At 34.2% G+C, this 27,667-nt stretch overlaps 1 protein-coding gene across 1 annotated transcript; it reads left to right on the top strand.

The window, feature by feature from the left end:
- Nucleotides 1–463: 463 nt before the first annotated feature.
- LOC145694355 (uncharacterized) lies at nt 464–27,026 on the top strand. The gene is made up of 2 exons (XM_081770492.1): nt 464–601; nt 12,273–27,026. Exons 1-2 carry the CDS (start codon nt 519–521, stop codon nt 12,826–12,828), a joined length of 639 nt encoding a protein of 212 aa, XP_081626618.1. The 5' UTR covers nt 464–518; the 3' UTR covers nt 12,829–27,026.
- The last annotated feature ends 641 nt before the right edge of the window (nt 27,027–27,667 follow it).

The raw sequence follows: 27,667 nt of genomic DNA on the forward strand, positions 1-27,667 counted from the left end.
CTGGCATTTGCCTTGTATGGATGAGGAAAACCAAAGAAAAACCTCATTCAAAATGGCTGGCCTATAAAAGCTGTTACACCTTTTCGACCGAGTGTTCCCATCAGAGTGCAAAATAATAATAATAATAAAAGAAAAAAACAACCAAATTGTCTAGGGGCCACTAAAAACACGAATTGCATCTAACTCGTATAATGATACGAAGAGCTTGTGGGCCTCCGCTGGGGTGTGTCTGTAGGAAGTACGCGCGTCCACGATAATAATTATGCGCTTGAACTAAGATCACGGAAAAACACTCCATTACTGTGGCTTTACTGTGGCATTGCATTCATATAACATTATTAGGGATGTCAAACATTAAAATATTAAAAACATCTTTTTCGTTAACTGTAATTTCACAAAATTTAATTAATAATATTGAATTGTTGAGTTTCTTCACAATCGGTATTTTTTGTATTGGTCATTGACAACACTGAAGAGATGACGTTTATATTTTGTTTTCATTGCAGCATGAATTGAACATGGCGTCCTTAGTAGCAGATTACGGATCAACATCGAGTTCTGACAGCGAAGGAGAGTCTGATTCTGAGAATATCAATAATTTGTAAGTGAAACTGTTGTAGTGTCTTCAGTGGTAGGAAAAAGAAATGCGAAGGCAGCAAGATACTAATCGCGTTAGGAGAAGTTCCAAAATGTAGAATGGAAACAAGCGACGTTTATATTTATCTTGTAGTATTGTTTGGGTTCGAATCCGTGTTTTGGTTCCGAGAGCAGCTCCGGAACGCACAGTTTTGTATCTAGAACGTGACTGGCACTGAATGATTCAGACACTGATGCAAATCGTTTTATAGGTAAAACCGAAATGGATATATTTAAGCTTCGTTGCTATGGCCCCACTCTACGAATACTCGGATGTAGGAAGGTGTCGGTTTGTTCCTTGGGTGTCTCCATTAACGAAGTCACAAATTGAGAAATAGATAGGATCTCGAAGTCCCAGTGGCCAATGTTCGGGTGTTTACTAGCTCAGCAAAATGATTGAAGAATAATAGTATCATTAGTCCAACAGGGCATCGAACTGAAAATGCATATAAATCATTTCTTCCCATGGATTCACTTAACATCCAACAATATTTTTTTTTTTTTTTAGAGACTAGCATCCAGTGGTAAATAATACTTTGAACACTTATACAAGATATTCGCATGCAACAATTACTGGTGGGACGATGATATGCTAAATAAAAATAAAAATAAATAAATCCGCTACAAGATCTTTTGCAATAACTTTATTTAAATAACTGAATCGAAACTTTTTATCACATGAAAATTAAACTAAATTGGCATTATATTTCGAGATGACAACATAATTAATTTTACATATTAATCTTTATTGCATACTGATATGATTACACCTTTTGTTCTTCAAATTGAATATTTTGCCCAATAATTAAATGTGCAACACGAGTGGTAAGCGACGAATTTCGAAACGTAAGTAAACGCGGTGGGATGACGCGAAGTTAAAGGAAATAATATCACATTATACAGTCATACTTAGCTCTGTATTTTCGTGGATAAATCGTGCTTCACGATGCGTTGCCCATTCATCAATATCACAATTATACTGCAATTGATATTACTTGTCCTTTTTGACAGCCTGCTGCGCGCACGTGGTGCTCAATGCTGTGTTGCCAGCTTTTGCGTCGGGTATTGAAACACGAAATTATTCACTGTAAGTAAATCTCAGTTTTTTTAAAATTAAATGACACAAAAGAGAACGAAAACAAATGCTCTCAATAATCAGCAGGTCCACTACTCGAGTTGACAAATCGACTAAAACAATGTGCATTTGTTTATATTCAAATTGGCAACGTGCGGAAAGGGTGGAATGTTTACCATTGCAGAACGAGAGAAGTGAGTCACAATAATTGGCTGAACGTGTTGTTACTATAGAAACCGTTCTTCTTGATTGTTATAACGTGCAGGAACGAAAAAACAAGAGGAAAGCAACAGTGAAAAATAACAAGTTGTATGAAATGCGCTTTTCTTTTGTGATTATTTCTCATACAATAAAAATTGAAATTGCTTTATATTTTGCGTTGATACATAGTAGCTAATTTTCACCTTGTTCTGGTTAGGTGAGCGGAATATAATAGAAGACTGCTCTCCAGCCTTGCCATTCACGACATACGAAAATCGTTCGCATTATATGAATTGACCGTTTGTCCTGCGGAAAACCATCCGCTCAAATTCTTATTGAGTCACGGTATTTTTTAAACATATATAACTTTATTTTTTATTTTTCACTGTATCCAGACACGTTTACTTTAATTATGTGCGATAAAGTAGTAAAAAGAAATATCGTGCTGTATTACGACAATTATTCTAAATATAAACTTAATGTATTTGCAGCATGCTAAAAAAAAAAAAAAAAAAAAATCAATTATTAAAATTCAAGTTATCACCTCCATCTTCCAAAGGAATGTCGTTACTTCGTAGTGAATGTGTCTTTGTGTTCGAATTATACGGAAAACAAGTCGCCATCCAGTTTAATATTTTGGGATGGTATCAATTGCATGTGGATTCATTATATTGCACAATGACTGGCTTAAACACATGTGCATATACTACAAAAATATTTCGGTTTTTATGACTTTCTTTAGACTGAATGATGAAATAGGAAGTCAGCGCTCAAAGCAACACTAGGATAGGTTGTACTGATTTGTGGACCAGTAGTCATTGGGAGATACAAAATGTTAGGATGATTAAATATAAAACGTTACAAGATTTATCTAAGACCGTGCATAATGCGTACGGTCAAGGAATTAGATCGTATACCGTACGCGAAGATCAAATTACTATGTTAATATGGTCATGACAAGTACAAATTACAAGACCGTACGTGTGGCAACTTCCCTGCTCTCTCTCCAAGGCCTTCTTCCCCAACCACTACTAATACTCATACCCACAATCATCGGCTAGTCCTCGCGACTATGTAAGCTGTCATTCTTCTCATTGTTCTTCTAAAGGGCTGCGGTGGCTCAGTGGTAGAGCGTTCACCTCTGGTGCTTGGCTTCCCGCGTTTGATCCCAGGCCCCACCAAATGAATCTTGTGGTGGACAAACACCGTGTGCGTGTTTCCTCGGGGTTCTGCCGTTTCCTCTCACTTTCTTCATTCCACCATTTCTTTCATTACTCATCATCACCGTCTCCTTTAGCCTAATCGGCATAATCGTAGGACGTAAAACTCAAAGATTTCGTTTCATCTGTTTCGCGTACATGTAACGAGTGTGTTTCTCGTGAGGAAAAGTGATCTAAACGTAGTATTTTTGAGGAACAGAAAGGAAGAAGGTTAGAAGAAAAGGAACTGAGGCAAACAGGAGGCATATATCTTTACCATGTGTCACGAAGTATAACAGGGAAAAGTTTAGAGTATTTCCAGAATTCCCGAAAAAAATCTCTATCCATGTCCTGTTCTATACCAAGTTCTTTGTATCAGTGTGTGTTTTGTGTGATCACCTGTGCATGGTCGAGAGAGAAAAAATACTTTTAGTATACACCAGAAGGGGTGCACTGTTATTTTTGTCTGTATTTGATTATGTGCACATTAATACATTTCACTAGTTTTTGAATAACGTCATACTTGTTTAGCATAAGAAATCTATAGTTTTCTTCGGGAAAACTGTCCGAATTTTCGAGACAGTCCCAAAATGTTTGTTACTTTTCAAACCAAGAGGCAGTACGTAGTTCGTATATGAAATCTATATTATAAAATTGAAAAAAATGAAATGAAATCTTGTAAGTTTTACGTCCCACGGTTATGCCGGTTAGGCTAAAGGAGACGGTGATAATGAGAAATGTATGAAATGGTGGAATGAAGAAGTGGGAGGAAACGGGAGAACCCCGAGAAAACCCACGAGCACGGTGTTTGTCCACCACAAAGTCCACACGGCGCGAGCTGGGATCGAACCAGGGACTCCAAGCACCGGATATGAATGCTCTACCACTGAGCCATCGCGCCCCCTATAAAATTGAAAGTGACAATGTTTGTGACTTTTAATCTCTTAGAGCACCCGACCGATCTCGATCAAATTTTTAACATAGATGAGTTTCGGGCCTGGAAAGTTTTTTTATCATTTCACTTTGATGGTAGAACTTAGAAGGGGGGGGGGGGGAGAGTGATATATGAAAATAAATAAAACTTAATAACTCTTGAAGAACCCAACCGATCTCAATCAAACTTTCAACATAGATGCGGTTCGGACCTGGGACCGTTCTAATCATTTCACTTTGACTGTGCAACACAGGGCAGGAATAAGGGGGAGATACATATTTTAAAAAATGAAAATTACTGTCTTTGTGATTTAATAAGTCTTGAATCACCGGACCGATCTCGATCAAATTCTCATCATAGATGAGGTTCTGACCTGGAAGGGTTTTTATCATATCACTTTGACGGTGCAAGGGGAGATATTTAAAATTATTGAAAATGACCGATATTAATATCGAATCCAAAGTTCTTGGGGCCGCTGAGATGAACAGTGATACTTCCAATGCCTCTGAAGTCCATGCCACTAAACACAAAAACAGCGTATTTGACGGTTACAAAACACATGAGATAAGGAGTTGTGCATTTAAAATTTTTATTGTAACAGCGAAGCGGGTATTCGATGCTAGTAACTGAAGGATCACAGAAATTTACTATAAAGAACACCATCTTGTCTTCGGAGCTTCGTGAATTGTTCCAAACCATGTGTAGAGCGGTTCTGTATCGTTATAAGTGCCGCAGAGTAGGTCCAGGAATATCGAACCTAACCTAATAATCCTGTATTAACAGAAAAAGGAAACAACTGATCTTTTAACACACAAATCCGCTGTAGATCTGTGAAAAAAAAAAAAAAAAAAAAAAACTGATTTCAAGAGTGAGAGACAATATGGCTGTTTTGTGAACAGACTGGGTAGCAGCGTAGTGTTGAACGCATCGGCACGGTACGTTGAAGTTCCCAGGGTTCAAGTCTCGGTCCAGTCGTGCACTTTTTCACTTTTCGTGTATCATTTAACCTAACCTAACGTACCCTGCCCAAACGTAAGCTAACGTAAACCTTAACCAGTGTGTCTATCGGTCACGAAATCAGAAAATGGTCATGAAAGTCAAGAAATTTAGCTTTTGGGTCACAATTTTTTTTAAAACTGTTCAAATGTAAGTACAGATTGGAAAATTTTGTTCTATAAAACGTCAAAATTCACCACCAAAAATGTCTATGATCGGCTTTAGATGCTACCAAATCGCAAGCAAAGTACGTTTTAATCGCATGGATGAAAATTCGGCCTAATTCGCACCCAAATTCGCTCTTGAAAATATTAGGAAATTCTATGATTTGGTAAAGAAAAGGTCACGAAAAAGTCTGGAAATTTCATTTTGGAATTTTAGTAGACACCCTGTTAACGTGCTCGACGCACTCTGCGGTAAAAAGACCGATAAATAATCACTTATTTACTTAAAAGTGCGAACAGTTTTATTTCACCACTTGTTTAAAATTTAGGTATCACTGAGCGAGTGGCCCGTCACGTACACATTTACTTCCAAGAGGATCCCCTGGAACAGTTTCAGAAAAATTGAAAGATACTGTGCCAATTCACATTTTCTTCATGAGAATGAGGTTATCAAAGAAAGCAGCTAATAATGTACGTAAAGAAAAAAAATCCCATGAAGTATTTATTTTGTGCATTTATTCTACTAGAACATGAATAGGAAAACGCTAGAATTGACGGACATAGTTGATAATAGAAGCGTAACTTGCACGAATTTGACATTTTATCCCAGTTAATTTATGATCCAGGCAGCCGTATCGTGAAGGGCAGCTAAATGGAGCGCAACGCATTGGGGTTAAGTAAATAAATGTCATCGATAGTGGTATGGCCTTAAACAAATGAATCAAGGTGTGTTTAAGAACAAAACGAACAGCCTCAGAAAGGTTTTATTAGTTTTTAAAAAAGTGTGCTTTTAAGTTTGAAAAACTTATATTTTGATGTTTATCTTTTAGAAAAATAATTCTAAACCTTCGTAAAAAATACATTTATTCGTAAGGAAGAACTTTGTAGCTATAGTATCTCTCGGGTATTGTAGTTTCTAATTCGTGTTTATATAACTCAGCGAGTTGTAAGAAAATGGTTAACAATTAAATTAAAGACCTAGAAAATTGCTTACCTATTTATACAGTTATTTAATTTATTGAGACACACATTTCGACTGCCCACCTCAAAAGCCGGTTGAAATGTAAAGATTTTTATTCCATTCCTTACACAGTCAGCATCCTTGATGTGTAAATTATAATCCTTTTTATATCACTACAATTAAAAATGAACTAACTAATTAATGTTTTTTTATAAACTGAAAATTCAATGCCACACTCACAAGAGCTGTTCATTGATTGCTTTCTTAGCCAACTGGATCCAGTTTCTACTTTGTATTCCTATTTCTGTGAGATTCAATTTAATATTGGCCTCCCATCTGCGCCTAGGTCCTTTTAAGTATCCTTTTCCTATTGGTTTTGCAGTTAAAATTTTGAAAGCGTTTCTGTTTCTTCCATTCTGGCTGCATGACCTGCCCACTTGTACCTGAATAAATTATGCAGTTTCTCGTTACTGTGATATGATTTAAACTATTAAATGTGTATTTAAAAAAAAAAAAAAATGAGAGAATTTAATATATTATTGTAAAAATAGGATTAAGTAATATTTCCTGAAAAATAGGAAATTTTCACTTTTTAGGAAGCAAAGGCTTTTAAAATTAGTGTAAGTCAAAAATAAAAACAAATACAAGTATGAGTATAATAGGTGAAAGGCAAAACAATATATAAACTGGGTGTGAGACAAACAAAGGTGGAAAGATAAAAACTTGTTTATATTAAATTGTTGTTAAGTATTTATAATTATAGTGACTCTATTCATGAGCAAAGATGGATAAGGCTGTATTACCTTCTAATTTCTTTCCGTAAGTTCAACCTTAGTTTTGGTTATAAAAAAAGAGAACAAATTTACAAGGAGTTCATATGCCAGGAGGTCTTCCTCCGTGCAGGTTTTTAATCTAAAATTAAGATGTAAGTATCTACCAAAATTTTTTTTGTATGTTAGCATAAAGAAAATAAAAAAGACGCATCTCACTTTTTTATTTTATTTCTATCAATAAATACAATCTATTTCAATATTTTGTAATTATCCAACCGCTACTTAAATTATCTAAATATTTATTTATGTCTCAGAAATTTACTAAACAATTCAAAAAATAAAACAACTAAAAATAAAAAGTACCGAAACATTACAAAGTTTTCGCCATGCCCGTCCATCTTGGTTCCGAATATGCACTTCAAGATTCTATTCTGACATATTTTCAGTCTGTTTCTGCCTCAAGGTAAGCGATGTTTCGCATCCGTACAGCACAACAGGAATAATTATTGTTTTGTATATTTTAGACTTCAAATTCTTGAACAGAATTCGTGAAGAGTCAATAATAGTATGAATTCCGTGGTTTCAGCCAACATTTAATTTCTTTGTGGATATAAGTTTGGTATGTTAATGTTATATTTGAAAGTATTCACTTCGTCGAAAGTTTTGTTTGATATTTTAACGTATCCACAATTTACAGTATTACGATCACGCCAAGTACCATGTATTTAGTTTTTTCACATTTAGTTCTAAACCCATGTCACTACTGGCGTTTAACATAGTTTCTGCATTTCTTTCTGTTGTCCTCATATCATTCCCTGTCAGATTTACAGCATCAGCATAAGCTATAACTTTGTGAATGCCATTCAACTGTAGGCCCTGGTTGCTCTCTGTATTTTCCGTTATGGGTACTCCAGAATAAAATTGAATAATAATAGCAACAACGCAACGCCTTGTTTCAGTCCGTTCGCGACGTGGAAGCTCATAGACAACATTTTCTTATTCGGACCTTTTGTTCATTCAAACATATCTTTAGACTTCGAAACTATGCTATGTATAAGTGTTAGAAGCAGGGTTGTTGAAATTTTCCCCAATGCAAAAAAATCCCCATTTTGGGGGGGAGAGGGGGCAAAACCTCTAAAAAAAACTCAATAAAATCCAAAAATATACTTCAAAACCTGGATTGAAATAATAACCTTAGCTAATTAAATTACTTTTTTTTTAATAGTGTTTGTTAGTACATGGCTAGTTTCAGAATCGGCGTAAAATATGTATTTATCAAGAGATTGAAACTTGATTTTTGTTGTGGTCTTCTACAGTAGGATTAAGTCATTTACATGAAACACGAATCAATTTTGGCTACACGTAATTTTTAACATCAACATGAGAACAGTCATGGCTGTCAGTGTAGTGTAAATCGTTCTATGCAGTAAAGCTATTTTATCTTAAGAATACATGTTCTTTCCTAGTCAGAACGATTTTGTTATCTATCAGCTTCATCCGGTAGGCAGCAGAAATTGTTCCTAATAGGAGGAAAACACGCGACTCTAAAAGTAAAATAGTTCTAATGTATTCTAGTGTAAGACCCGTAAAAATGAAATCACTAATGTTTTATGGTTGTGTACACTTAAATTGTTAATTTTTTAAATTTTTCATGTATGTTCAACTTTAAGCGTGAAATTAAACCCAAGAAATGAAAAGCAGTCCCAAGAGGTTGAGGCGTATTCGTTTATCAACGCAGATTTTTAGTTTGCAGTACTTCGTAAGGAAATCTTATAGCAAGAATTCTTCAATAGCAAAAAAGGAGCTCATTTTACCGAAGTTTCAAGTTTATAACGCTTGCATCACAAAAATACAAATATTTTCATAAAAAAAAGTTAGTAGATTTTCATTTGAGTAATTTAATTCTGCTGAAGACGAACACAGCAAGAGTGATAGAAACAGTACAGTAAAAAAACTTTTAGCGACACAATTTTAAGGTAAGTCGTCAACACATTATACAGGATGTCTCAAAAGTCCCCAGACATAGGGTAATTCTGTTATTATCAGAGTTACAACAAAATGGAAGTGGTCAAACCATCTCCGTTTTCAATCTAAAGTGAAGGAATTTTTCAAATCGGACAAGCTGTTTGGACTGTACACTCTTTATGCGACCAATGTTAAATGAAAATGTAACCTTGCGATTTACCTAGACCCACAATATAAGTAAATGAAGTTACTGTTTGAAATAAGGGCTGGCCATCAACACGTTAGTATAAAAGACAGTAACTTCATTGACTAATGTTGTGGGTCTAGGTAAATGCAACGTTCCATTTTCATTTAACGTTGGGCATATAAAGAGTGTACAGCCCAAACAGCTCGTCCGATTTGAAAAATTCCTTCATTTTAGATTGAAAACATCGTATTTGGAGACGGTTTCCCCTGATGTAACTCTAATAATAACAGAGTTAGCCTGTCAGGGGACGGGAGTTTTGAGACACCCTGTATTTCAAATTTTGCAATAAAATCTTCAATTACTCTCTTTAAATAAATCTAAGTCAGAAGTTCATGAACATCTCTACAATATGGCCAAAGTAACTTTTCTTGGGAAAATCAAAGGGGAACTTGAAACACAGTCATAAGGTAATTAATTAGAATATTACCTAAGGATGTTAATCGTACTTATTACTTCGTCGTGAATTTTAAGAATTTAGTTAATTTCGATACTATTACGATCGTAATTATGCGTTTCTGGGAACTTTGTCTTCGTTTTAACCTTAACGAAAGCCATTGCTAAGATAAACATATTATTTATTGTAAATTGAAAATCTCTGCTAAATGTCTAACTTCCTAGTTAACCCGATATACTACGGACGGTTACTATTGAAGCTAGCATCCCGCATAGATATACTATCTGTAATCTGAACACCACTCATTCTAGCCTTCTAACTTCTTGTATAAGGTACAAAAACGAATTCTGACCAAGACATATACTACTTAATGAAGAATATTGTTACAGTTTTGACAAAGTATCTTTGCCATAAGATAAATCCAATAGTATATAGTCCGGTCATTGAAGGGGACTCTTCTTCGGGTGGCATACGTGTTTCTTCGGAAATACATCATATTTCGATGTTAGATAAACCATAAATATTGTGACAGATGCATTATAGGTGGAGTATCTTATCTGGCTGCCATAGATTTAATTAACTTGTGACGACGCACTCTAAATGGGAATTATACGGTTGAATCTGACCTAATAAATAAAGTCAATTCAAAAATGACTCACGTGATGTTGCTAATATTTTATAGGTAAATAAATAAATACGTCACCCACAACCTTACAATATTCCTCCAGTAATTTCTCTTGGTAAAATCTAGAAGGGGTGGGTTTTTATGTATTTATTTATTCTTTCTTCATTAGGTCGACGAGGTTTTATTTTTCATAAAATACTTTAGAATATGGCATACGTTGTTTATGTATAAGTAAATTCCAGGAGTAGATCACCGTTTATATATATATATATATATATATATATATATATATATATATAATGACAGACGATATGTCACGTACATTTCGATTTGACATCAGTAATTTTTTATTGATGAGGTGAGTTTTTTCTGACGATTTCGTACAAATTGGCTCAGGTAGTCATATTACATTTCGTGAATAACCTTGCAACGAGGCATAATCAGTTTTCAGTAACAAGTGTGTTACATACACATTAAATGTTTAAGTAAATGAAAAAAAAAAAAATGAAATATCCATTCAAGATTGATGGTTTCAGAGTACAACTTGTTCCTTCGTCAATGTGACTGGTATAATCTCGCTGCTAAACGAATTTCATGTTAAAAACGAAATTTTTATTGTGAATAATCAGTTAGCCAATTTGTATTTAAGTGAACTGTAGAAGAATGCAGGAATTGTGTACCAGTCTCTTCTTTTCAGTAAATATAGGTGAAATTTTCCCGTCTATGTGGTTTATTTAAAATAGGGAGAGAAATTTATATAATAATTTTCTCTGCCTATTTTAAATAAATCACATACTTATCACGTTTGAAAAATGGCTTCAACGACTGATAAAAGTTTGACGAAACTTTCTTTCTACCCTCGAATTTCTACATACGAGGTCCATTCAATAAATAACCGGAAAAGTTGTATAAAAAGTACAAAACTTCGACAGTGTTTGTACTTCTTCGTTATTATTATTACTGTGTCCTAGAACGATTATCAGATGGGTCTGCCACGTCTGTCTCGTAAACGGGATGCTGGGAATCAGTGAAACAAGATGGCTGCACCCTTTCAAGTTAGCATCAACGTTAGCACCAACATGGAGAAACGGAGTGTCATTAAGATGTCTGTTAGTTGAAGGGTTGAAACCAATGGAAATTTATCGTCGGATGGCAGTGCAATATGGTGAAAGTTGTTTCAGTCGAGCACAAGTGTACGACTAGTGGGCAGATAAGTTCAAACGAGGCGTAACAAGTGTTGAAGATCCGCGATGCGCAGGACGCTCTGTCTGTGTAGTCACGAAGAACAACATTGCGAGAGTTGATATGGGAAAACAGGGTGAGTGATATTGCAGGAAAGATGAAGATTAGTGTCGAATCAGCCCACCATATTATTCACTATGTACTGAAGGGAAATAAATGAGGGAGTTATATGAACTTAAAAGAATTCGCTAGTAATAGAAAAGACATGATTCAACCAACAGAACAGGAGATCGACCTGGAAGTCTTCATTTGACAATGTAATAAATATTATATAATGTATTTAGTATCTTACATTCATTATCATATTTCATGTACATTTATTTTTTTGTAGAAGGTACTTTATATACACCAACTTTTCTGTGCCCCAATAATTGGTGCACCAAAAATTCCTAAACCCTTTCTGGCTATATATTTTTCAAAACTTCTTCCTCTTGCGCCGATGAAGCATGTCACTTTCTTCGCGAGCATTGTTAACTATATTGGTTCTAAGCCAAATGGTTTCTTGTACCAAGAAAAGGGTTTTTAAAAAATAAATCAGGGAAATACTATACCTATTTAATTATAACGATGGAAATCATAAAGAAATTATTATTAATAATAATTATCAAATTAATTTTCTTAATTTTTGAATGAAGAGTAAATAAAAATATCATATTCTTCTGTTCTGTTCACAATGTGGCCTCAAAATATTATCCCTATTTTGATACCAAATTTGTCACAATTCAATAAACAATGCTAGTAGTCAAGAGCCAGTTCTTCCTAAAATAATTATAATAATAAAATAATTAAATGTAAGATAACTAATTGCGTTCCGTTTCATTGAAGTAAAGAAATATAATGATTATTTTCTTCTTTTCCAGATCAGGGGATAAACTAAATGACAAAAACAAATGTTCGCCTCTGGTGAACCCGTTCCGGGAAAACATCGAAGAACCGTCAACTAAGCTTCCGAACCATCTGACACCAGGTGCTCTGACGGTGAAGAATTCCGTGTTCTCCAATCCGTTCGTGGAGGCTGAAAATGCCAAAAAGGCTATTCTAGAGAAACACGTGAAAATGACACCATCGAAAGAAGAGACCACCATGATAAATGGCAAACAGATCTGTTGGAATTACCGCAAAGGCCGATGTAGATTTGGCCACCGATGTAAGTACGCCCACGACTCGGATATCCAGCGCCTAGACCAAGAGGACGACGCATCGCTTAACAACCAAGTTGAACAGCCGACGATCCCAGTAGCACCTCCTCCTGATGACGAAGCAGTGGACAAAATTTCTGCGGAAACGAAACAATCAAAGAAGAAACGGCCTGGTCTTGCTCAAGGACTTGTGCCTGGTAAAAAGGTAATCAAGATGTACAAAGAACAGCAAGTGAAGGATGCCCCCTGGTTAATAACATCGAAAACTAACAGGTAGAAAAGGGAATTTACCAAAGCAAGGAATGTTGGCCTATTATTTTATGATCCGTAAGTAATCTGTAGCCATGTTCTTGTTCTTAGAAAGATTTTACCGAAATATTTACTGCCAGTGGCTCGTCGTTCCCTTTACAAATGGTTTTCGTCGATTATGTATGTTTCTACTTTGCCTATTTCCATATGTATAATGATACATATGCATGTAAAAATAGAGTAATTGACCAGTAGCTTTGAAATAGTGCCTGTTCTTCATTATGTAGAACGAGTGTTTTGTTTATATTGCATCAGCAATAACTCGTGTCATCATTTACGTAACAATGTTGATATGGGACGTCGTTCCAGGTAGCATTAAGTGTCGGGCGATCAGTTGTGTATATGTAAATGTGTATGAAGGCCTAATCAACTTTTTAAAAAGTAAAATGAAACTTTATATATAAAGTCTATCTTTTCTGTAGATATATGTGTGAAAGATTTCTAAGTAGAGTATATTGTACATATTAAGTATATTGAGTTAGAATAGCATTATCTGAGGTTTAAATATCTCACCAAGAAATAAAATTAAATATTTAAGCCTATTTTATTGACTAATACAGCACAGATATTATATTTGGTCACCAGTTCATTTATTATATCTGTTTGTCTGTGTATGACACTAATCAAATACAAGAAACGATTGCTGTTGGCCTACAGGAGGAAAGATACATCACGTAGTATTTATTCCTATCTAAAATATTGTTACCGTAACTGTCCGTCCTGTAAGATTAGAGATTCAGTTTATCATTTGGTCTGTCTATTAATTGTACCCACACACAATACATATACACATATATATATATATACATAGAGTTTAAGCTGCAATTTTTATTATTATTATTATTATTATTTTCTTTTCAAGCAGAAGAGAGTCACTTTTTGCTACCAAAACTTATTGAAATTTTCGCAGAAACTCAAAAGATTTGTTTTCCCTCAAACTTTTTTTTTTTTTTTAATACAAAATAGCCAGCTGTTTTGTTATTTTCAGACAAATATCCAAAGATTATTTTGCAGTATTTATTATACGAATTAAAAAAAAATGGGTTCATTACGAAGTATCACCAAGAATGTACAGTCAGAAACAAAGAAGTAAGTGTTTTCAATTGATTCGGAAATGGAATGATAAGAAGCAGCTATTACAAATACTAAATTATTTAGTCTTTCTGTTTATGGAATCCATGAAGTAGGCCGTGGATTTGCGAGAACAGATTCCTCTTAGCATTTTTCGAATTTTGTATAGCAAAATGTATTTCTACTTGCTATTTCCTGAATTACGTGGGTCAGTCCAAAAGCTAGTTGCACATATTCCGTAAAAACACTTGGTACAAGGATATTTTGTTGAAACTTGATAGCAACACTGCGGACGTCTATCTGCAGCTCGTGACTTAACAGCGTTGGTGCGGGAGTTGTAGTTTGCTTGCTAATCAGTTGTGAACGTATCTTGGCAGCTGCAGATGACGTCGTCCAAATTAGGAGAGCGTGTAGTGATTCATTTTTTGTGGCAAAGAGGTGTAACTGCATAGAAATTTATTGGTAGGTGCACGAAGTGTATGGTGAAAGTGCAGTATTGCGTCACGCTATCGCGAAGTGGTGCAATATGTTTGAGAACAGACGTACAGATATTGGCGGCGCTTACCGTGAGGCAAGACCATCATAAACTTTGACAAATCCTAAGATCGTTCCTCGCGTGAATGAACTGATTTTGCAACTTGTGATTTCTATGTTTTCAGTTCCGTAGAAGAAGAATTTTCAAAGTGATGACATCACTCGGATGAGAAGGTGAAATCTGTAATCTAACAATGGTTGTTCTTTGTAGAAGAAGTGAAAGAACTTGCGTCACAACTCGACAAATGCTCAAATAAAGGAGGCGATTACCTCGAAAAGTAGCTTTTGTATGGAACTTCGGTGTACTAATAAAAGTATTGTAAAAGTCTGCATCTGTTTTATTTTCTCAAGCAGTGCAACCAACTTTTTGACTGAACCACGTAGATATATATAAAAAAATGTTGATTTGCTAAATTATCAGCTTAGAAAACAGTTTGATCTGTAATATGCTATTGGTACAAGGTTAGGTATTGAATTATTTACTGTCGTTGTGTATTTTTGCTACAATATTCCTCAAACACAAGTCATAATTTATTATTACAAATGCTGCTCTGCCGTGAGAATAATATAAATGTATTTATTTGTGTATAGATTTATGAATATATGGTCAGTTACAGAAAAATCAAATTATAGTGATGTATATTTATATGAATTATTTTCTTATATGTATATTTTTTCTAATTCTTCGCTTAAATACGATAAATTTCAGTGGATGTATCTTCAGTTTTAAATATGAGGCCTAACGAGTGATCTAAAAAGGGGAAATATTGTTCTTCTACTTCAACGAAGATTTTTTTTTTCTTTAAATCGTATATTCAGAATTACTTTAATTTTAAAAGAGGATTCTTCATTTTATGAATTACAAAATAGAAATATTTTATCAACAAAGTTGCCTTCAAAGGGTATGTTTTACCAGTGACATAATTTACCAAAATTAATGTGAAGAGTACTTGTCTTTAGAAGTCTAATTCATTTACTATGCAAGTTTCCTTTCACTTTAACGAATGAAGTCTGAAAAGAAAAAGCATAATACAAGTAAAGTAATACCTGAGTACAAATACGACGAAATTTAGATGGATATTTTGTGAGTTTGTTCATAGTTGTAAGATAACACATACATTATTGAGGATTGTTTGATCTGTGTTTCTGTTACCAGGGGTCTTTTGCTCCATATTAAAGCATAATATTTGGTTTAGCAAACGTATGTTTATGACATTCTTGATATAGAAAACAGTAATGGTAAGTTAAATTTGATGATGAAATAGGTATCAAAATAATAAACTTCGAGTAGACTATTCGCGTACGATTCGATTGTTTTGTTACAAACTAAACATAGCTTGGTTTCCATTAACCAATCAAACCTGGTAGCAAGATTTTTTTTTTTTTTTTTTTTTTTTTAATAAACAATGGTCTTACAATGAGTAAATTCACAAAATATGTTTTTTTGAATTTCTATAAGTCTCTTTCTTCTTTACATATTTTATGTAATAGTCTGATATAAATTTTTGTTCTTCTTTCTCCCAGTTGTAAATAACTGTATATAAGTGAAACAGATTTACCAGGTTCCGTGACTTTCTTGGTACTTCAGTTCATAATAAACATATTGAGTGCAATTGTACGTATAGATAAACAATTATTATTATTCACTGATAATGAATTATGCGCATAATTATGTATTGATCTTAGTTATTAGTGAACTTGACTAACTCCTACCTTACTGGAAATATATCTCGAGTCCGTGCATCTGATGGAGCAATATATATAAATTACTTACCAGAATAGCACTTCAGTTGAGATTTCAACTGGTAGGAACGGTAAAATAGGGGGAAAAAATAATAAATAAATAAAGGAAAGAGGAGTAACTGCCTAACGAATGTCAGCTTCAGCGCCATATTGGATTTCAGAATCGGGAAGTCAACATTACGCTAACTGATGTCTCTTAGATACTGGTCTGCTCATTAATATTTCTTTGTACTTCTTCTCTTCCAGGTCTGACGAAGCGGTTCTCACAATTTTTGTTTTATTTGTGAGTGTATGGGTGTTGGGGGGCATACGTGAGTGAGTGAGCGAGTGTCTGAATTCTGGTAAGTAATTTGTGTTCCATCCCATTTCGGGGTTTCTTTGTTCCAGCTATGTGTATAGGCATAGACACACATACGTATTACATTTGTTAGATGTATGATCAGCGTGTTTGATGATACCAAAGAAATTGTTAAATAGATATACATATATATATATATATCCCGTGTGCTTGATATTTTCTAATGTTAGAAGTGATACAACAACACCATTATATAAAAATCTTGTATTTAGTGCATGACTACTACTGTGAATGTCGAAAGTACATGTAAACAGAGTATGAAATGGTTCTATTATAATGGTTTCATAACGAATTTGTTGACTTTGTTATAACTTGTACAGAAGGGAAAGTAGTTCATGCGCCAAGTAGGGTTCAGGTAAATTAACTTAACTTTGTTTTTAAGTGCAGTCTCTGTTATGTTATCTTGTGTGCCTTTACCTGCGAAAGCGGTATAATCGTATCTTAGTCGTCTTGTGGGGAACGCCGAGATCCTTGTGACTAAAGGGTTAGTGTTTTTTCTTTTTATTCGGACTGCTCGTGTTCGATTCCCAGTGGTCTCTTAACCCAGGTTAAACTAAAGATCTGTATCTCAGTAATCTTATTGGTGAAAACAAACAAACAATGATGACAGTTATTTTTCTTTCTAACTAATATATACATGTGAATTTCAGAACTTCACCTGTTTTCTCAGTGCAGAAGAACTATCGAGGTGTTTGCTATCTTGTAAATCACTAGTGTCTTAATTAGTAAGAACTTCTACACCAGGAGTTGTTTCAAACCCAATGTGTGTGTGTAGAAACAAAACGAAGAAGTCAAGTCTTTGATGCTGAAAAATATAAGTAAAGATCGTAGACTCCGTATTGTTATATCCCACTCCGTATTTTTACGTCAAAACTTAGTAAACGAAGGTATCTTACTATCTTAACTATGAGGGTGCAACAAGCCTAGTGGCTAGCGCGCGCGCCTTTACTGTTCCTGATCTCAGTGTTTGATTCTCGGTGGGAGAACTTTAAAATTTGAACGCGTGATTAAACTGTAGATCCACGTCTCATATGACCTCGATGCTGAAAAGAGATGCTGAACATCAACAAACAGCAACAACATAATGCATTTGCAGGTAGCAGGTGACAGCAAATAAGCTGCTGAAATAATCGTTTCAGCATAATATTGAATTTAAAGCATAATTGATAAGTGTGCTAAGTGTATCTTTTTGTGTTACGTACTTCGAAACCTACAGGATGAACCGTAGATCGAAGAAGTGTGCTCAGAAGATTCTGTATTTTACTTTGACAGAAGTCAAAATGATTTTGAACTCACTCGACCTCCCAATTCATTCATATACATAAACATTAACCAGAAAAGCAACTTGGATACATATATTAACGTATGTATAATTATACGTTAATAATTCCAAAAATGCCTTTCATCTAGTGCCTGCCTTGGTATTGCAACTACATTGTTTTCTGTTCAAGCTTTTCTTACTGGTTGTAACAGTTATTATTATTGACCCCTGACATAAGACAGCAACACCATTAAAAGCAGCAATTTTAAGTAAGCCAACAAGTATTATCAAATTAAATCAAGACAGATTTTGATAATCAATGTTTATTATTTTTATGGAAAAACAAAACCAAATACATGAGACAAATTGCTTTTATTGACAGAGAAATCTACTTAACTGGTTGAATAGGATCACCCCAACAACTGCTAAATTCAAAATGATGTCGTAAAGGAGAAAGCACCAAATTGGAAATGCGTATGTGAGAGATGAAGATGTATGTCCGAGAGTGAAGGAGATGAAAATTAAAAATAAGTGAAGTCTTGAATAAGTTGCAGAAAGTCACCTTACAGGTGGGGTCACATTGTGCCGTTGGTTTTAATGTATAAGTGGAAAAGCACAAAATTAAATTGGCCCACTATTCTTTTATGCCGGATATGAACAGAGAATGAATGCTTTACAGGAGAATATATTTATCGTATGTACGTAAATATACAAAGTCATCTCCATATTCCGTGGATTTCTGAAAATTTATAGATTTCTCATTTTGATGTCGGTACAGACCTATTCGATTTCAGGATTACATCCAGGGCCATGCCGTGGAAAATCAGCGCCCGGGACGAGAGTACGGCGGCGGCGGCCCCATACATATATTTCAAGTAATTTTCCTATCTTTTTTAATTTTTTATCCCAAATTTTTCGACCCCTTACTTCGGCGCTCGGGGCCGTCGCCCTTCCGCCCCCCACGGCACGGCCCTGATTACATCTATCGAGCCTGCTGAGACCACCTCAAACATTTTGCACTGTCCTGGAAAAAACATTTATGGAAGTTAAAAAAAAAAAAAAAAAACTTTTATATAGCCTTGAAGTGCAAAACGATTGTACGGTATTACTATTTTTATTATTTAGTGGCAGTCAATATCTTAATGTTAGTTGAATTTCTGCTCCGTACTTGTAGTAGTTAGTGCTACAGGACACCCAATGCTCTTCGTTTTTCTACATTTGCCATTAGTATGACATAATGATGCAAATTAAAAGTGAAATTCAGTGTATTGCTAAATAATTCATAACCGACACACTGCATTAATTCTTCTCCCTGATCCACACGAGAAAGTTTTCGTATATACATATATCTAAGGAAACCCTGCCATACATGATAAGTTACCGAAGCTTAAACCAGAGGTCAACATCAATATGTATGAACCATTACATGTAATTAACATACTCATTCGTGTTCATAAGAGCGTTCGTGATGCCTCAGGCAATAAATCACTTTTTCTTTGATGCATTCTTCTGCTTAACGGTTAACGGTTAAATCTATTATATTGTAGATGTCAGACAGGTAAGGAATTTACTCTTATCCTAAGCAGGAAAGAAAAGTTAGAATTAATTGTCGTCTTAAGGAATTTAAGTTACTGTCTGAATGGACGTGGCAGATAGTATATTAAATTTCGTACGTGTTTTATTAACGCAAATTAGATCCGTTTTTCATTAGTAATTCCCCTACAAACTAAAACAAGATTGTCTAGGAAACATCAGTAAGCTTTAGGCCTTTCGAAGGTAAGTTCGAAGAAGAAAATACAGGATAAATATCAGTAAATTTGATGTCAGCCATACCTGTATATGCTCAACCTGTATGAGTCACAGGGAATGAAATAATAGACGAGGAAAGTGTCGTAGGAAGTTGAAGATTAGAGACAGTGTTGCCGTTATAGTTTGCTAGCAGAATGTATATCGCAGCATTTGAAATCAAACATAACGGAACCGTACTTGTATTTATGGAATTCAATATGGATTAAAATATTTACAGAAATCCTATTTGGCGCATCTGTTGTTAAGTGTTACTATAAATATTGACGACTATGTTCAAGGAACTTATTACTTTTCTTTGTGTGATATACTGCATAGTGTGTGTGTACATATATATTTCTCTTCGTGTATATTTGATCAGACAGCTAGGCATAATAGTGAAAAAGAACTAATTGTATGTTATTATTATTCTTGATTTTGTCTTCGTCAAAACTATGCAGTATTTTTTTTTTTCTTCTTCATGAAATTAGATTTCTTATAGTGGACTTTACCATTTTCTTTCGGAAATGAAGGAAATTGTATCTGTATATCTTCTTGAAAAGAAATATATTAGTTAGTTATTTGTGTATTTGTAAATCCAAACATGTGTGCAAGTCTTCCTCTCTTTTGACAACTATTTAGAAAAATTTTAGTCGATGTTTTGTGAATAGATATTTCGATGGTAGAGAAAATGGCTTTCTCATTGCTACAAAAAAATAGAGATGGAAAATGGAAACCAGTTAAAAAAAAAGGAAAGACTTGGTTACTAAATGTAATGAAGTAAAATTAATAGATGGTAGGTGTTTGGGTGTATATATTGCGCATAAAAACTACTGTCCTATTTTAATAAGATCTTCAGTCATGCCCTCTTGGCTATAAGCAATCTTTCATCTCTGAGAACACAAGACACCGACTAATAGCGTAAAAGAAGAGCAACATCAATAAAATGGAATAAAAATGTCCTAATTTCTTTCCGTTTGATTACTTTAAATTCATAATCTTAGCGTTCGCACCTTGGAGGCCAGGCTTAATTCCTGGTGGAAACTAATGCAATTCGGTTTCCATGTGTCATAGAACCTCAGTGCTAAAAAGGAAGAAAACCAAAAACAAAATCTGGGGATATCGTGGCTTAGTATTGGAGCAAGGGGTCGTGTCCCTGGGTTTTCTTGTTCTACATTCTCGTTCCACTATTTTCATAAGCTCCACCTTCATTAATCATCTGTCTAGCTTAAAAGGTATAATTGTCGGAGTTAAATGAGTAATTTATAAATATCAGAACGAAGTCTCGTGAAATGCGGTGCGAGAAAGATAATTGAAATCAGTTTCGACTTCGGAGAAGCCATTTAGGCACAAATTTGGGAAAACTCTTTCTGACGTGCTCACGGTTTTGCATAATTTTTGATAAAATGCCATTTTCGGGTTAAAAAAAAAAAAAAAAAACGTATCAACTCTGGAAAATTAATTTATGGCAAATTAGTGAGAAAAGACGAGGTTCCATAGGTAGGGAACTTCCATCTCCAAGTTTATTAGGGCAAAAAAAGAAGGAAAAAAAAAGTTTGTTTGTTTCAAATATGTTATCGTTATCTATCCCCTTGAGAAGAACGAACACACGAATTAAATATTAAAATTTATTAAAGATAAAAAAAGAAAGTAAATTGTTGAGAAGCCGTGAGTACTTGAACGAAACATGATGCTTAGTGTGCGCTAATTTTTCGGGAATTTTGGTATGTTCACATGCTTTTCCTACTTTTTCCTGAATTTGATCTGTACAGTTCGGTCTGTCTATTGATTTGTTAAAACACCAAATTGTTTTGAAGGTACTTTGATGAGTTTACTGCTTAAGGTATTGATATGTTTCAGTGCAGCGCATTTAATAGCGGTTAACCTACAGCGCAGTTTCATTTTTAAATGGAAGAAATTCCTTGATTTCAGTATATATTATCCTATCGTTGTGTGTGTATTTTGTGTAATATGACTTAGTCCTTGAACGGTAGTTATACAATGGTATGGCATATTTGTATCATAAAGGTACTGGATTGTTAATTTTCTTGGATGTCTTCGTTTTGTTTGAATCTGTTTCGCTCTTTTTCTTTCATTCCTGTATATAGATTCAGTTAACTATAACTATATATAGTTGTTTCAGTAGGTTACGGCTTCTAATCCCGCGGCACGTCATCGTGAAAGGTCTCTCCTTAACCACACTAAACGAGTAGTGGGGTGGTACATTTAAAATAATAGCTCAAATTAACATCCAAACCTTTCCCCCATGATTCGTTATAAATTTTCCAGCAAAACGGCATCGCAGCTTTATCTGGAACTCGTTAGTAAATCTTAAGCAACCAAATACAGAACTACAGCTTCCATCGGACAAAGGAAGTTCGGACTTTAAGTTTTCGTCAATCCAGCTATTTGTTTGTTCTATTATAACCGAATGGACTGACAGTGCACAGTATGTAGGGAATTTGTATTGTTGTGAATAGTTCTGTAAAAAATATTCACTTCTGGGCAGGCAATCGAAACCTACGTCGGCAACTTTCAGTAACGCAATTGTGAAATAAAGTGGGGAAACACTATATTAATTGTAATATGATTCTTGTTCAAGTACTAAAACGTTCTAGCAAATATATTTATTCAGTACGTTACTGTTTCGCTATGTCCAGTACATTTTCTGAACAACATTCTATGATGTAAAGTCGACTGCAAATACAATGCATATCATACGTGTTTAGCTGCAAATAATTTGATCAATATGATCATAATTTTCTTTATTGTAGAAATAGCGTAAGTGCCGAAATCGTAGTCAAATGAAACAGTTTGTTGTAAAGTTCCAGGAAAATAAAACTGATTTGTGTGCTTGCGATTTTACCTGGCTGATCTGAGATAAATATCTATTTGAGAAAGTTCAGAGTAGTGGCAGTCGGAATAAATAAATGATACAAAGCATTTTGTATCGTGGTTGTTCCTCCAAATCGATAATACCAAAGAATTGTAACTCCATAATAATGTGTAATTTCTTCGTGAATGTTTTCCTATATAGAAAATATTTCGTATTCTTTACCTTGGCTTGAGTTAGAGGATTTTTAGTAAGAAACCGTCCAGTTGAATTTCGTGAAGAAGTTCATCAATGGTGTAGCCATTTTCTCATAAATCCAATGTCATTAACTAGGAATTTTACAATTTGAGGGGCTTAGTTTGATTTTTTTTTCTTTAAATGTTTATATCTATGTGGAGTATATATTGTATAGGAAGATGTTAATCTTTTTATTACATTGTATTGGTCATAATGTATATTTCTCTTTCATATCATGTATTTCATGTGTAAACGAATGCTCAATATTTAACTCTGTATACATTTCAATGTTCCTTCTGAAGTAGCTGAAATTAAGTGTAACGCGCGTAAAATTGTTTAAAACTGATTATCCTAAGCACAAAATGTGACCCATATTAGCATAAATATCTTTTAAAGTATTTGTAACTGGATTTTGAAACTTTTATATATATTCGGTTTAAGAATACTTTTTTAAATATATATACTACAATACCCCTTTTGTAAATTTAGAGATTGTTTTGGATGAGTAAACATACGGAAATTTCAAACACAAAACATTATATACTGTATAGTTATATATCTTGATTTTTAATATTGTTCTTTGTGTGGTTTAACGTCTCTCTTAGAACAGTGATGGGCAAACTTTTTTTTTTAAGGAGTGTGCCAAAGTAAAAGAGAAAAGCTTTAGACGGGCCGATATGATTTATTAAAGATAACAATGGCACATTTTACAAAATTCTTGTAATAGTAAGCTCTACTAAGGATTGGATAGTTATGACAGAGAATGTGATGAATGGAACTTGAAACGTACGTGCTGTTGCTAGGCAAGTATTCCCACGGTCAACATTGCTGCAAGATTTCGCTGTTGGGTTTACAAAATGTCACTTGGCTGAAACAAATTACTGGCTCATATGGAATGATAAAAGCATTTCGAAAATATATACACTCATGTCCAAAATGATTGTCGCATATCTATAACTGTCTTCTTATAAGAATTTAATTTGATAATGATTTTGCAGAGCATTTTTAATACTGATATTATGCGTATAATCGGGAAAGGTATATTTGTGGTAAATTTCATAGAAAAAGAAAAAAATGAAATGAAATCTTTAAGTTTTACGTCCCACGGTTAGGTTAAAGGAGACGGTGATGATGAGAGATGAGTGAAATGGTGGAATGAAGAAAGTGGGAGGAAACTGGAGAACCCCGAGAAAACCCACGAGCACGGTGTTTGTCCACCATAAAGTTCACTTGGCGGGGGCTGGGATCGAACCCGGGACCCCAAGCACCAGAGGTGAACGCTCTACCACTGAGCCACCGCACCCCCTCATAGGAAAAGAGTTATAAATACGAAAATTAGAATGAATAAAAGAAAATGTTGCTGAATGGACAAGAAAGTTTTATATTCGTTTTATTGATCTTATTTACTGCTCTTTTGACATTAAATTTGCCACATCCATGTCTTTGCCGATTATACACATACTAACATTATAAGAAATACCGGGCGAATTCGTTATCTAATTATATGCCTACAACAACATATTTATAGACATGCGGCAATAATTTTGGACATGAGTGTACATTTTATTAATATAATCTTCAACAAGGGTAATTAAACAACAAATAATAGCCAAAACTTATATAATAATATTTTAATCTCCATAAATATCTAATTTGTTTTCGAAATATCGCATGACAGTTTGTACTAAGTAATTTACTTTTCTGTAGCTGAAAGTGATTTTCGTCGAGAGTTACAATTTCTTGTAATTTTAAGATTTTAAGTTTGAAATAGGTTATTTCAGGTAGAAATGTTTAAAAGGATAAGGGTATTAGTACCCAAATACACACAACGTGAAACGTAGTTGAAATGGGGTACTGTCAAAGGAAAAGGAAAATAAACACCAATATATATATATATATATTATATAAATTAATACGCAAAACAGTAATTAAAGCTATACAATATAGATTCTACATTTGCACACTATTACATCAAAACATCTTTTTTCAACACTATTTTCATCGCTAGTCAACCATAATTTTAACAGAGACTTTGAGGCATTATTTGAATAAGTAGCTCATTCTTCTATTATCTTCTTTCGATTACACAGCTGACAGTGCGAGAACGTTGCATGGACATCGTTTCAATGACAGCATCGCTTAGAAGTCGCGTACTGCTGATATACAATTTGTCATCTTACTAAACAAATACGATGAATATATATATAGAAGAATAATGTTACAGATTGTGACAGCATTTCCAAAAAAAATCTTTTATTCTGATTCGAACTGGGATGAATTGTCAAACGTGAATTTAAATTCGTTTCTAATACAGCTCCTCCAAAGTTTTATTATAGCAAACACCTGCTCAAATATATAGGATCAAGTTAACTTGTAGAACACAATTTTGAGACATTGACAAACAGCTCAATTCGTAGTATGTAAATAGGCCAGCAGCCAATGCCTCACAGTCCTATGGTCAATAAGCTAATATAAAAGGGAAGAAAGAAGATAAAAAAATATTCGAGAAATTTATCAGATTAGAAATGACGCCGCGGGCTTGACAGAACCTTTCAGGGTTCCGCGGACCGTAGTTTGCCCATCACTGCTCTAGAACATGTTTGAACTCAGTAATGTATAACACATAGCTTAGCATTACATTACTTATATATAACACCCTTCAAAAATATTTTATGTAATCCGCATTTGATTATTGGTTGGTCAAAAAGTATTAATTTTTAGGTTAATTATATCAATTATTCTAATTGAAAAGATCTTATAAACAATCGTTTATTTTTAGGTTAGTTTGGAGATGCAAGGGTTCAAATCTAACTTGCTAAAGAATACTGTGAAAATAAAGAGAAATGTTTTGCTGTTTCTATGTTGCAACATAGTCACTACTCAATTGACATATAACTACTTCTGGAGGAAATTCATGTGCTTGTAATCTCACGCTAAACTGTTGTTCTGCGTCTCATATAATCTCGCAACTAAAAAGTAACGACACAAAAGTTCTGCCAAGTGCACTTTCATTACAAACTAAAATATTCCCGTGGCTGCTATGATTGAAACAGTATTTCAGCACAACGAGCCCCTGCATATTTTCAAGCTATTAGATAATACAAGATCTAAACTGTGTTTTTGAACAATGGAACTTCATTTTTTTTTCAATTCAAACCCCGATCTGTAGTACTATTACAACACGTGATAATGTAATAGGTTTTCACCTGTTAGAATCAAACCCCTGTATCTCCAAATTTATTGACAATTGAAAACGTGATCATAGCTCTGTTGCAAAAATCATGCAGTTTTCAGAATTACTTGAAAGCCTTAACAGAAGTTGAGGAAGAATGTTGATTTAAAAGATCTTAGTTAAAGAAGCTGGTAATAGTCAAAGATTTTAATACAACTTGGCTTATTGACTGTTCCTTAACAATGACTTACAAGCAACAGTCCAACAAGGCGAAACAGTAGAAAAAAGAAACGATATAACATGTGTAAATAAGTAAACGAAAATAGTAAATAGGTAAGAAAAACAGCAGTAACTACAGATGAGTGAACAATGCTTGTTATTTTATATGGCGGCACTAATGCTCCATGTGTCAGCCGGTTTTCCTTATGTAAAGAAGCGATTTTGAGCCAGTTCATGTGAACGGCCACATCAGGGGGTTATCAATGAGAAATTAATAACCTGTAAATCTCAGTTAAACATTTGTAAATAACACTTCACATGGATTTCAAAGATATTTTTAATAAGTCTCACCTTAACTAGACTTGAGCAAGTTTTTTCTTCTTTCCTCTGAGCGTTGATACACTTATTATTTCAGTGATCATTGTCACAATAGGGTAGAAACTTGTGTTTAGTCAAGGTACGTTTGACTTTCAAAATACAGTCATGTATTCTTCTCTTTTTACGAATTTAATAACTTAATATCAACAGAGCATCATGACTACCCTACTAGCAAGGCACATGTTAGCTGTCAGTTATAGCAACGTTAACGAACTTCCAGAACTTGCGTGTCGCACGTGCAAAACATCTAGTTCCTATGGTCTTTTTCGTAAGTAAGCTTCGTTTATCCACAGTGTATGATTTGGTAAATTTATTGAAAAATCATGTTTTCATGTGTATACGAGCACTATATTCTGTACAATGTCTACCTCATTCGTATTGCACGCGAAATTATTAAAAATGTGGGAGAATATTCGAAAAGAGTAAAATCTTACATAATTCAACTGAGTCCTTGAGTTGTATCACTGTTCTTTAATTTGCAATACAATTTTCATTTCTAGTTGTAAAAATCTGCAGAGTTCTATGTAAATTAAGTGTACTCCACTGTCTTTCGAATACATTAAGTTTTCAATGAATCCACTTGTTTCTGTTACAATATTTTCCATCTTCGCCTTAACCCTAATTATAAAAGGAAGACTCCTAAACATATGTGTCACCCTAATTCCTAATAGAAAACAGTCACGCCAATAGATGTCGATGCTTGGCGCCAATTTGCTGATTTAAAACTATTGTGACTATTGCAACTGGAAATTCGTTCAATTATTTCAAAATGGATAGTGATAATAGTGAACATAAATGTGATTTACTGTTTATTATTACCACAAAGGCTGTAACAGGATGTCTATCGGTCACGAAATCAGAAAACGGTCATGAAAGTCACGAAATTTAGCTTTGGGGTCACGATTTTTTTTTAACTGTACAGATGTAGGTACAGATTGGAAAAATTTTGTTCTATAAAACGTCAAAATTTACCATCAAAAATGTACATGGTTGGCTTTCGACGCTACCAAATCGCAACCAAAGTACGTTTCTATCGCATGGATGAACATTCGGTCTAATTCGCACCCAAATTCGCTCTTGAAAATGTTCGGAAATTTTATGATTTGGTAAAGAAAGGGTCACGAAATTTCATTTTGGAATTTTAGTAGACACCCTGTGTAACTATATTTGTGTAACAGCATATAGATTGGTGGTTAAAAAAAAAGAAGAAGAAATA

The sequence above is a fragment of the Thermobia domestica genome, chromosome 9, assembly GCF_964235325.1.
Source record: "Thermobia domestica chromosome 9, izTheDome1.hap1.1, whole genome shotgun sequence".
In the NCBI taxonomy this organism is placed as follows: Eukaryota; Metazoa; Arthropoda; class Insecta; order Zygentoma; family Lepismatidae; genus Thermobia; species Thermobia domestica.

Excerpts from the sequence above, each read along its gene's own strand:
- LOC145694355 (XM_081770492.1), top strand. The coding sequence starts at position 519 with ATGGCGTCCTTAGTAGCAGATTACGGATCAACATCGAGTTCTGACAGC. Across the intron at positions 602-12,272 it reads TCTGAGAATATCAATAATTT|ATCAGGGGATAAACTAAATG; the intron begins GTAAGTGAAACT and ends CTTCTTTTCCAG.